A 13,318-nucleotide genomic window follows, 5' to 3' on the forward strand; every position below is an offset into this window, starting at 1 on the left:
CACAGAATAAACTATAGTCTTCTAGTATGAGCTTAATAACGACGTTACTTCCTATTCCACAAATCTCCCAGTTCAATAAAACAGTACATACTATCACATAATGCACCATAAACACAGTATCTATACTAATATTATAAAGCTGAAGAGTTTGTTTGTTTGTTTGTTTGAACGCACTAATCTCGGGAACTACTGGTCCGATTTGAAAAATTCTTTCGGTGTTAGATAGCCCATTTATCGACGAAGGTTATAGGCTATATTTCATCACGCTACGGGCAACAGGAGTGGAGCCACGGGGGTGAAACCGCGCGGAGCAGCTAGTCTTTAATATAGACTAGCATTCGGCCTGCAGCTTCGCCCGCGTTTTCAAAAAAAAACCCGCATAGTTCCCGTTCCCGTGGGATTTCCGGGATAAAACCTAGCCTATGTCACTCAGAAATGATGTAGCTTTCCAACAGTGAAAGAATTTTTCAAATCTGCCAAGTAGTTTCGGAGCCTATTCAATTCATACAAACAAACAAACAAAAAATCAAACCTTTCCTCTTTATAATATTTGTATAGATGTATAGATAAAACATATTTAGTTATGAGCAAATATGTTTTGGAACACATGCTATAATTTAGTTCACACGCCCATGGAATAGAGATTTTATTGCGTAATTATGTGATTTGAATGTAGCGTTTGTAAATTTAATAGCGCCTTGAATGTTAAACGTTTGCTCGAGTTTCAATGTAAGCTTTTTGTATGTATCGGACTGTAATATGAAATTTATTCATCTATACATGCGAAAGCAAATATATTAACATAAAAAAGCAAACGAATAAGGGTGGCATTTTTCCTAAAGAGAACTGTGTAGTAAACGTATAATTTTTGAAGTTTGGCTTAGATATAGGAGATCTAAATATATGGCAATCTCAATTATTACCAATACAATATACATAATATCATAACTTGGAGATTATGTAAGTGTTTCGGGATGTTTATAAAATTTACCATAAACATCCGTAATCATAATATCCAGTTTCAGTCAGATATGTATGAACATATTATCACTCTCTCAAAACATTTCCAAAGATAATAAATATTCATCGTTATTCACAAGTATTGTAAAGAATCAATTGGCGACATATTGTGACGCGATCGTGTGGGCTGATTGTAATTTGTATACAATGATCATTGTTCGCAAACGCAATCTAAGAACTTTATCACTCAACTATATTCAATGTGATCTTATTTTGTTCTAAGTGCAGCTTAATTTCTGATGTTATTATAATTTACAGTGTGGGTGGATTTCCTTTTGTTATTTCAATACGACAAGATGTTAGTGTTGTTTATTATGTAATGATTATTTATATGACTATAAGGTACTTACATGTTGGGTGGTTTTCAAAGACATATGAGTATTTCAAAGAAAATGTTTCAACTGAAAGTACGGTACATATAAAAAGTTTCGTACATTTGCAGTTAAATATTCTTTTTGACACGTAAAAAGGAATAATGTATTCATTACTGGTTATTGCTTGGGGATTTCTCTATAGTCTATACTCTATGGCATTGAATTTCTAAACAGCTTTCATTGCTCCTTTACGATATAAAACTTCATACAAAATCCGAGCTTTTAATCTTTGTGCTTAAGTTTCCTTATACGATTTTAAGAACTTTAATTTCGTCATTTTTAATAAATCTATACTTAAACATCAAATACATCTAAATAGAATACATAACTCATTCCAAACGCCACTTATATACACAGTCATTAGTCACCATAAAATTATGACATTATTGTGCCACATAATTTAAGATCAGACAAATTCTTGCCGAATGGATATTGTGCTTATAAATCACCAACGAACTTCTATTAAAATAACATGTAGGAATGGCATCAAAGTACATTCTTGTCACCCAAAGCGTTGGGTCTTCAAGATAACCTTATTAACACAGATAAGAGACGCAACGCCTATGGGTCGTTAAAACATTGTCATGTTGAATGCTGATGCATTTATAAGGAAATCTTTTGTATGCATCGAATAATGGTGTATCGTATGGGATGCACGTGCTTTGATTTATGTAGACGATTGTTTTACTTATACAGGTACGTAAGGTTATCGGGGTTCTCAAACTGATTCTTACAGCATTGGTAATGATTTTATGGTTTTAAAAGTTTAATGGAAGTCGGGAAGTAGTTACTAGGATTAAATTAAAAATTGATTGGTTACAACTTACAGGGCTTTATAGTAATAAATTTTTAAAGTTAGTTAGTTAGTATATTACCTTTTGGTTAAAATTCTGAAAAAAAAAATCTTAAACTATTGGCATATTATTTACCAGCTTCAAGTACCATAATAATTGGTAATGGCAAAAGAAAACTCGTTGCTAACTATTTATGAAAATAAAAAGTAAAAACATTTAAAATTAAAATATTAATATGATTAATTATTATTGAACTACTATTCAAATTGTTTCAATGATTAAAGTCCTCGTCGCCATCATATCATTAACTAATAACACATGCATCTAATACCGATTTCTAACATCCATAAAACTCGACACATGTGTTAATTACAGAATACACACAAGACAAATAAGAAATTCTGTTTCAGTGTACAGTAATTAGATATTTTAAAAGGGAGACGGTTTACGGTCTATATCCAATGTTCGTCAATTAATTTCTCTACACGAATAAGGGCCCGGTTCAATTAGTCACGTTGTTATTTGGAGATCTAGTAATTATATAGTTGTTTATCATTGTTTTGTCTCAATTTTGTTTGTTGGAGAATTACATTTTGTGAAGTTTAAATTAAATGAATGTAAATTTACATGTACAACTGAGCAAATTCAAACTTATACACAGGCTTTCAAATTTAATAATTTTTTAATGTTATGGATCCCTGATTAAATTTGTTAATGACTCACAATAAATAAATACTTTTTCTAACCAAATATATCTTTGAAAAAGTATTTTAATATCTTAGGACTTAAAATTTAGAGATTAATTTTTGAGCTTATTATAAGCTTTTATTCGACTTTATTAACAAATTATTTACATTAGGCCTGTCGTTGAATTTTTCATTTTTTTTCCTGCCTCACGGCTACCTAAGCAGACCACGAATAAGATACAAGTATCCCAATACACATGCACCCTTATATTTCAAATCTCTAATGTGTGCAACCGACCACGTGTTTATATCGCCCTAAACACGTACATTACGTAAGTTTTATTACAGTTTCTGAGTGTCTGGTCGGAGATTTATCGTATCTGTGTATTTGCGCGGGAGAATTTATGATATTACTTTATACTCGCCTTACAGATTGCTAAATGCAGCGGTGGGCTTTGGATATTGCTTAGACTAGATACTATACGTAAAATATTTGAAATGCATTACAATTGAGTATTATGATTCAATAATGTGATGTTTATTATGTAATGGTTCAATTAAAAACATTGTTTGCATCAGATTGCATTAACATTCCATCATCTATTTGAAGGACAGTTTAAAAAAAGCTCTATTGTAAAAAAATGGCTCTATCTTCTACTTTATTTTATCTTTTTCTACAAAATTAACAGAAATTCATCAAAATATGGTCTAATGATTATAAAATTAATTTATCTCAACTATTTAAAAAAATAAAAATGCTAAAATTCAGTTTTCACTGTATTGGTGAACAGAAAAAGCCTAGCCTACAAAAACGTAGACGTAAAAGGCAGTAAAATAGCTACGTTATTGAATTAATTTGAAAAGACAATGTTTATTTATTATCTACACAACTCTGTTCGTAATTCTTGGTATAATTCTAGATCTAGCTCTGAGATTGATAACTCTATTAACCTATATATTCACATATGGTACTAATCCCATCGTTATTGGCAAACATATGCAGTTATTTCTATACTAAACTTTGATAATCTGCTACTACGAAATAGGCTCGATTTTATTATAGCAGGAGCTTTTCTTACAATAAAGCTCATTGAGTGTATGCGTGAAATAATATTTTCACCTACCCAGGTGAAAAGATTTAATATTTGTACCCACAAATATTCAATCTTTTCACAAATAAGTGTTCAATTGATATCAGATATTTTAATTTAATTAACAAGTTATTAGGTGTACATATTGAGAAAATCTTTTATTTAATTAAGAAATCAAAAAAACACTTGCATTGCCATTAATTTTATTCTACTTTTCTTTCCAGATGTCCCTGGTGGAAATTGCATCAGACTCGGCTATGCGAGAGGAGAGAATACAGAACATTTATAAATTTTGTGCACCACAATTGGTATGTTCTCCACTTTTTTAAGATTCTATCATTAACATATCATATCATTAATATTCCGTGTTTGTTCAAGATAGAATCTATAATGAAGAAATGACCCATCGCAATAAGAAACCAAAAAGATATTAAAATTAGTAACTATGCGTTAATGTGAGTACATCTTTTAACAGTGTGTCACTTTTTTATTTACATTGGCGATAATTTTCAAGAATTATAAATGTGCCGACGGAAACAACCAACACAGCCGCTATACACAGAATATTTTATAAAATTAAAACCGAGCAATGAAATAATCAAAACTAATTAAACGGATCTCGGAGCTATTCGTTGAACATCAAAAGGTCTAAAACGTGATGTAAGATGATATAATTCCTGGGCACCGATATTATCCAACTGGTACTTGGAGACTCCTTTATCGTCAATAAACCGCCTATCGGCATTGTATTGTAATTGGGGAGGCTTGACATGGCCCACAATACGTTAGTATCGAGTTACATTCATATAATGAACAATCATAAAAGGTCTCTTTTTATTACCATTGCAGATAGAGTTCTGGATATGCATGAACCAAACTATACAGGGTAAGTCGTATTTTTCAGGTAGTTTTATAACATTCTTAAAGTTAATGCTTATGATAACTTATCTTTATTATATTTGTATAATGATAATTATTGCTATAGTATTATTTGACCTTTGTTTAGTTTCAAAATTGTTATAAAGTAAGTAAGTAACTGAGTGGCGTTTCTGTATAGCAGTTAAATTTACGGGATGCTTAACTTTAAGTTGCAATTAGATGAGTTTGAGATTTGAGTGGCGTTTCAGTATTCGGCCGGTAAATAATTTATAATGTGTACATTTTAGAAATGAAAATATATTTCCTCTTTCAAACTGGTTGTGGTATCGAAATTACCTTTTATTAAATTTAGTATAGGGATATTATACACATCGCCTTAATTTTTAGGGTTCCGTAGCCAAAATGGCAAAAACGGAACCCTTATAGTTTCGTCATGTCCGTCTGTCCGTCTGTCCGTCTGTCCGTCTGTCACAGCCGATTTACTCGGAAACTATAAGTACTACAGTGATGAAATTTGATGGGAATATGTGTTGTATGAACCGCTACAAAAATATGACACTAAATAGTAAAAAAAAGAATTGGGGGTGGGGCCCCCCATACATGTAACTGAGGGATGAAATTTTTTTTTTCGATGTACATACCCGTGTGGGGTATCAATGGAAAGGTCTTTTAAAATGATATAAAGTTTTCTAAAAAACATTTTTCTTAAAGTGAACGGTTTTTGAGATATCAGCTCTCAAAGTCGTAAAAAGTATGTCCCCCCCCCTCTATTTTTATAACTACGGGGTATAAAATTCTAAAAAAAATAGAGGTGATGCATGCTAATTAACTCTTTCAACGATTTTTGGTTTGATCAAAGTATCTCTTATAGTTTTTGAGATAGGTTGATTTAACTGTAATTTATTATATTTGCTGCTACGGAACCCTTTGTGCGCGAGCCCGACTCGCACTTGGCCGGTTTTTTTTTCTTTCTATTCTCATCTACATACTTCGATTTTACCGCATATGTACTTTTATTGGTAAGTATTGGTAAGTTGTCCTCTACGAAAAGTATTTAAAAATCTTTTTTTTCTTTTCCCTGTACCAGAAGTAGTCCAAGGATCAGGCTGGTGGGGCCGGGCGTGTTGTTCACTAGGCCATTCGCCGCTATGCCGTACAGCATGTGCTACAGCTTCCGACGCGAGAGCATTATCCAATACATGTAGAAGATCTGATGAAATCGCGTTCTTTGATTGCGTGCAGAAGCAGCAGGAGGCGCAGTGGTGCTGTTGTAAGTATAAAATATGCTTATGTGGGTTTTGATTGTAGTGTAACGTTTGGTATTACACCCTGGCTATTTTTTGAGGTATATCAACGTCATGGGATCATCACTTTATTACTCTTTAACATGCTTTTATTAGCTTACCCTATATAATATGTTTATTTGTATATAATATGGGGCCAAAATCGACTGAAAGAGATTCAGTCGATTTTGGCCCCCTTTCCAACGGACAATTTCATTCAAATAATACAGGTATTGCTGACAATGTAGACAATAATTTCAAAAGTTAATCTTAATAAATCGTATTTTTAGTTTTATTATTTTTTTAAATTTTCTTCTAGCGCCTTATGTTTAAGTTTATAGTCTTAGTTCATTCGTTTTATTATTTATTTAACGAAATATCATTCATTTCCTGTTTTATAGCGCAAACGCAGTCCTTAAGCTGCCACGAGGCATGTTCCCGTGCGCTGTGGCGGGTGGGCGCGCGGGAGGGGCGCGGCGCGGCGCGGGAGCGAGCGGCCGACGCGTGTGATAGATCGCCGCCGCTGCTGCAGTGCCTAGCTGACCTTACTGCCACCACCGTGCATACGGATACGTCCAAGTGTGAGTTATATGCACACTCAGTCTTTGAGCTGCTGCTTCAAGAGTGGGTTTCATCGACACGTACAAGTGTGAGTGACACTGACACGTTCAAGTGTGAGTTATATCTACACATACAAGTGTGGTCACGGCAACAGTATACACGCCAGCAGTCACTAAGCTGTCACGCATGATCCCTCGCGCTGTGGTGGGTGAACGCTACCGCTGCAGAGCCTAGCTGACCTTACTGCCACCACCGTGCATACGGATACGTTCAAGTGTGAGTTTCATCGACATGTACAAGTGTGAGTCAAAGGACACGTCTAAGTGTGCGTTTCATCCACATGTATAAGTGTGAGTTTCATCGACAAGTATAAGTGTGAGTCATAAGGACGCGTCCAAGTGTGCGTTTCATCCACATGTATAAGTGTGAGTTTCATCGACAAGTATAAGTGTGAGTCATAAGGACGCGTCCAAGTGTGAGTTTCATCGACATGTACAAGTGTGAGTCATATTGACATGTACAAGTGTGAGTTACACTGACACTTCCAAGTGTGAGTTTCATCGACTCGTACAAGTATGAAACGCACAGCACGCTCCACGCACTACACCATGAGTACTATGATATTTACGATTAATGCGAGAGTAGGAACTCTATATCCTTTTTGTTACCATTCCCAGTCCTTTTCATTATTTTCATCATCCATCCATTTGCAAAGGAAAATTTGCAAATTTTAAATTTGGGATCTTGCATTTTCAACTACAACATAAAACAAAAATTGTAATTTATCAATCATTCAATTTATTTCCAATGTTTCATCGAATGTGTTTCATAAGTTTTATGTAAACTGGTAAATTTTAGCTAACTGAATTACATTTTCTTATTTCCACTTTTCAGACCTGCCATGTTGCCACGAATCGCCAAGTCAAGAGTGTCGTAGCACATGTGAAACAGTACTTCGCCGTACAGGGGAGTCTCAAGAAATCGCCGAAGCCCTATCTCAAGAATGCGGAGCCCCCGCCATACATGATAATATGTGGCAGTGCTTTTTGAGAAAAGATGCGCCTGCTGACACCAAAGATGTGATTCCGCATGATGTTGCTAAACTGCATTGCTGTCAAAAGGTATAATTCTTACTTAATTTTTTGTATGGATTACTTTAGATAACAAAAGATGTTAATTGATTACAATATTCCTATAGTTATAAAATTTTCCCTTTTGAATGATCAACCCATATAATTTAAAATTCTTCCTATAATTTCAGGGTACGACGATAAATTGCCGAAGGTTGTGTTTCAACACTTTTAACTCTGGCTGGCAAACCAATTGGCAGAAATTTTATTCCGAATGCCTCGGAGATCCACAAGAAACTGAATTAGCCGAATGTATTGAAGAAGGTTGGTTTCTATTCATTTCATGAATATAATTATTGTCTATACAGATATAGAATATTATCTATAAATATATAAAATATTTATTTTGATAGTCTTTTAGCCTATGTTGTATACTTACTGATACAACATAGATTAAAAGACTCGTCAGTACGAGTGGCTATGAGTAAAAGAGCACATCTATTGCCTGACTATTAACAAATTGTTTACATTGTTTTATTTATTTTATGTTGTTCCCCACTTTTCAAAAATTTATCTTCTCAATTAATCTATTATTACTTATTTAGTGGAATCTCCATGTTCCCTGGGTTGTGCTGGTTTAACATACTGTAGTCAGCTCAACAACCGACCGAGTAGTTTGTTCCGATCGTGCTCTGCTCAAGCTGATCTTGATGCACATCTAGCTGTTGCTGAACAGAAGGGATCTGGGTAAAGGATTTTGCTTTACTTGAAATTCCATCGTTCAACTGAAAAATGTTTATACTTATTACTTACTACTTATTACCTACTAAACCAATAAATTTACCTACTTCAAAATTGTAAGCCAAGGATTTCTATTGTAAATCATCATATAAATAAATAATATCAAAAAATATAAAATGGTTTTGGTTGTTTAAAAAAGACGATGTGAATCACTAAGCAAATGGTTTTGTCAGTCTTTTTTTGAATAATATTATGTTTGAATTTCCACAGATATGTAACGGTAGCTGGTATGCAGTTACCTCTGAAGAATTCAACCCAATGCACGACTGATGTTTGGAAGAGCGTGGCTTGCGCTTTACACGTCAAACCATGTACTGCAAAGGTGATTGTTACAATTTATTATGTATACTACTTGTGTCTTACTCCTTCGGAAAATCCGTATATATAACTTATACCTATTTTATATATTTTAATTCAACCAGCTAAACATCATATTATTAAATTTTCACATATAATATCACTGTTCGCATTCGTATAGTAACACGGCCTGACCTGAATTTTTGATAAATTTAATTCACTACATAGTATAAAACCATAGAAATCTAAATAACAAGACACATAGAAGTGCTTTATTGTCATAATTCGTATGAAAACCGCTGTCGCCAAAATCAACACATTCAAACCGAAAGCTAAACAGTACACACAAGTAAACTATGCCTTTTATTGGACAGCTTGATTTTAGTGAAAACTAACTTAACTATTAAATTAAGCTTTTGAATATGTATCCTAACGCACGAATTTACGGTTTATTTTAGAATAACATCCCTAAGTATATGAGACTTTTTGCTCCAATACGAACAAACGTGATAATAAGAATGGTCGACTGTGTCATTCATTGTTATTTCGATTACTATGGTGACACTCGTAATACTTGTAAATATTCTATAATTTTAAGGAAAAACGGCATTATTTCTAAAAAAATATATTTTCCGATGAAATATTATTCCTTTATAAGTATAATTACAACTTGTGGAAGAATTTCCGCAATGGGAATTGCTGAAACACACCATGTATACACTCATACGTCTCCAGAGCAACTGAACAGTGACGAATGCACTGGTGATGTGCAAATCACCTGAGTGGCGACAAGGTCACGCACGCTTACGACTTCTAGTGTCTTGTTATTTAGATTTCTATGTATAAAACAAAGTCGCTTTCTCTGTCCCTATGTCCCTTTGTATGCTTAAATATTCAAAACTACGCAACGGATTTTGATGCGGTTTTTTTTAATAAATAGAGTGATTCAAGAGGAAGGTTTTAGTATATAATTTATTAGGTTTTAGACAAAGCGGGCGAAGCCGCGGGCGGTAAGCTAGTAATACAATAATTTGGTGAAGTTATCTAGAGATATGACACTTATGCTTACACAGACGCTTTTCGTTCAAAACTTCATACATCTTTATGTTTTGCAGGGCCACAGCAGTCTACTCTGTATGGAAGATTGTGTGCGAGTAGTATCATCATGTGTAGAATGGTCTCGAGCACCGCTATCAGCACCAGCTCTGTGTGCACGACTTGCGCCGAAACGGGAAGATGCGCCGTGTGTATCGTTGTCTGATTTTATGGTGCCTAGTGAGTATAATTCCATTTTGTGCGATAGGCCTCTTTCTACTTTTGTGAATTGCGATGTAGCGCATGTCGCGTGATGGTCGGCTGCCGAGTAGGTATAGAGCAGTGTTCGGAACCGTACGATAATTATCGTACAAATACGATAGTTTTGTGCCCAAGTTTCACTTTTACCGTGGTTTCATAAAACCACACAAAATTTTTTTACTTGTCATTTATTTTGATAATTCAATAACACACAAGATAATCTTGTCATATATTATAACGAAATCGTCTAGTTATCATTAAATCGTACATTTTAACAATTTTGTTATTCCAGGTCCAGAACCTCCATTATTATCAGCTGGAGAAGCAGTGCGGTCACCTTGTGCTGGAGCTCCTTGTAATTCTTCACAAGTCTGTGCGTTGAATAGAAGTTGCGCAACTACGGATTCATGTACCCGCTATGTTTGCCTTGATGGATGTCCTTTAGGTGCAATTTAATTTCTCATTTACACATATTAAGCTACAAAATTAGATACAAAAACTTTTAATAACGGAGACTTTAGGTGCATAATATTTAATTTCTCATTTACAATTATTAAGCTATAAAATTAAATACAAAAACTTTTAATAACGGAGATAAAATCACATCTAATACACTTAAAACTTTCAGAACATCTTATTGGATCATATTATAATATCATACATGTATGTGATATATCTATATTTTTTTTTATATATCCTGCCAGTTGCAACTTACATGTACATGTTACATTGTCTCATTAGTTATTATAATTATGCAAATAAATACGTAATTAAATTATAAATCAGTTGGCGAACTATAGAAATACAAACAAAATCCTTTCATTTCTAGGTGATGGTAGCCCGTACGTAGTTCCAATAGGTTCGTGGGTTCGGGTCCCAATGCCGTGCGCTTCACAGAAAGTTTGTATCAAGATATGTCGCTGTACCAACCGTGGTTTGACTAATTGTCAGCCACTGCCGAGTGTTGCGCTGGATAACTGTCGGTTGCACGATAAAATTGTTAAACATGGTAAGTTATGTTGTAAATTATGATAGTTTTGTTAGATTAATATAGATCTGTTTAACAAAGCATTTCAATTTGCAAATGTGATGTGAAATTTAACTTTTTGAAATGTATAACTTCTTACGCAGTGGCCCCAAAGTGGGTCTTGGCCTTCGACAACAAAAGACGCCACTTGTCCCGGCACAGTGCGATGTTTTGCCAGTCTCTTCTGCGCAGTGCTGCGAGATCATAATGTATAACTTCGTTGAAATATATTTTTACAGTATTCTTTCTTTTAGTCGTTGAGTATTCGGGTGATTTTTGTTAATATTCCTTGATTTAATTTTTCCTTAATATTATTTTGTCCTTTTTTTAGGCGAGCGCTACTACATGGAATGCAACCCATGCCGCTGCATGTCAGGCGAGCGCGTGTGCGGGCGGCGGGCCTGCGGGCGGGCCGCGCTCATGACCGGCCTGCCGTGCAACTGCCCGCCGCACCACCTGCCCGTGCACACGCCGGGCCGGCTCTACCCCAACGCGTGCTTGGCCAAGTGAGTGTGTGGGAGTTTGGGAGTGTGTGGGGGAGACCTGAGATGTGGTGTGCGGGCGGCGGTGTGTGGGGTGCTATCATGTAGAGTACACTATTTCAGTGAGGAATTTGTAACCACCGAATAAATGCTCTACAACTGCATATTTCGCTTTGTCCATTGTTTTATTGCTAGTTCTACTTATTTAATTAGTTTAGCATCTGAGACTAGATTGATGTTTTCCCGTCTTTACCAAATTGCATCATGAATTTTATTGTTTTCATATACTCTATTCGAGCAACTTTGTCTTTTATCACGATATTTGTTTTTAAGCTATTGCATAGCTTCTATCACGGGCCTTGAGCGCGGGGACCGAATCCAGAAATTTAATAATGAAAAACCTCACGCTCCCCACTCCGACGGGCGCGGAGGTGTGGCTTGAAGGCATAGCATGCAATAGCTTTACCGCGGCAGTCCCCGAGTGCCACACGTCTTTTTTTGAAGTGAAAACTTCTTTAGCGGCGTTGGGTATAAAATCTTAAATTCGCATCAGGACACGTGGCCTGATCGAAAAAGCGTAAGACGTTTTTTTTTTTAGCCCTTATATTCCATGCGTAAGACGGATACCATTCCAAAATATCAAACACGCTGAACGTTAATAATCATGTTTTCACTTCTGCCGGCACTCCCGGAGTGCAACCCGTCTTTTTTTTTCATATTGTCTATTACAAATTCCAGATGCGCAGGCGCAACAGACGGTGAGATCGAGTTCGGCAGCCGCAGCCCGTGCTCGGGCGCGTCGTGTCCGCGCCGCCACGTGTGTCTGCCCGCCAGCTCGGTGTGCTTGTCGCGGCTGCAATTGGACTGCCCGCAACATACTTGTGGTATGTTTAATTAACTATCATCTTAATATATATAAATCTCGTGTCACAATGTTTGTCCTCAATGGACTCCTAAACCACTTAACCGATTATAATAAAATTCGCACACCATGTGCAGTTCGATCCAACTTGAGAGATAGGATAGTTTAAACATGTAGGTACCACGGGCGAAGCCGGGACGAACCGCTAGTATTATATGTATATTGAACTAGCTGACCCGGCAAACTTCGTACCGCCCAATCAATGAATGAAGACGTGTTACCTGGCTTTTAGCTGAACCAATTTAAGGTTTGATGAATGTAATAAAATGATACAATATATATTGAATAATCCCAATGGATTGGGGAGTTACGTCAGTTTTGATGTAACGCTGCTTTTTATCGAGTTATCGTTTTACTTGTTGAAAATCTAGAACTGTTTAGCAAAAATGATAATTCTGAGTCGACATAATTTTGCTTTAGTAAATTGAGGCCGCGCTTGAAATGAACATAATGTTTATTAAGTCTTAAATGTCTACGATCACTTTGCACAATTTTTGGAAAAATATTTTGTTCATGGATGTTATTATTATATGTATTTAAAATTCTGAAGAAATAAACTATTTCAATTTTCTATTCCAGTGAACATATCAAACTGCAACACTCAACCGACGACCCCTGTGTGTGACACAGACGGACAAACACACTCAAATCCATGTCATCTTGTTATGAGTGGAAGAAAATTAGCTTATTGGGGATATTGCTTGCAAGGATGTTCTTCTGTAAGTATTTGATTTT

At 35.4% G+C, this 13,318-nt stretch overlaps 1 protein-coding gene across 1 annotated transcript in view; it reads left to right on the forward strand.

The window, feature by feature from the left end:
* The window catches only part of Reck (Reversion-inducing-cysteine-rich protein with kazal motifs), a 39,585-nt gene that overhangs the window by 25,147 nt on the left and 1,120 nt on the right, over window positions 1-13,318 (forward strand). The window contains exons 4-17 of the mRNA XM_090112063.1: window positions 4,190-4,273; window positions 4,815-4,851; window positions 5,932-6,114; window positions 6,529-6,708; window positions 7,583-7,809; window positions 7,950-8,082; window positions 8,364-8,505; window positions 8,770-8,881; window positions 9,972-10,131; window positions 10,445-10,597; window positions 10,982-11,161; window positions 11,511-11,685; window positions 12,400-12,545; window positions 13,163-13,302. Coding sequence (XP_089968189.1) covers window positions 4,190-4,273; window positions 4,815-4,851; window positions 5,932-6,114; window positions 6,529-6,708; window positions 7,583-7,809; window positions 7,950-8,082; window positions 8,364-8,505; window positions 8,770-8,881; window positions 9,972-10,131; window positions 10,445-10,597; window positions 10,982-11,161; window positions 11,511-11,685; window positions 12,400-12,545; window positions 13,163-13,302 — 2,052 coding nt within the window. The remainder of the gene's footprint in view (window positions 1-4,189; window positions 4,274-4,814; window positions 4,852-5,931; window positions 6,115-6,528; window positions 6,709-7,582; window positions 7,810-7,949; window positions 8,083-8,363; window positions 8,506-8,769; window positions 8,882-9,971; window positions 10,132-10,444; window positions 10,598-10,981; window positions 11,162-11,510; window positions 11,686-12,399; window positions 12,546-13,162; window positions 13,303-13,318) is intronic.

Source organism: Colias eurytheme, chromosome 17 (genome assembly GCF_061535395.1).
Source record: "Colias eurytheme isolate Ceu_HAF_F1 chromosome 17, ilColEury1 Martin Lab GWU primary, whole genome shotgun sequence".
Taxonomy (NCBI): domain Eukaryota; kingdom Metazoa; phylum Arthropoda; class Insecta; order Lepidoptera; family Pieridae; genus Colias; species Colias eurytheme.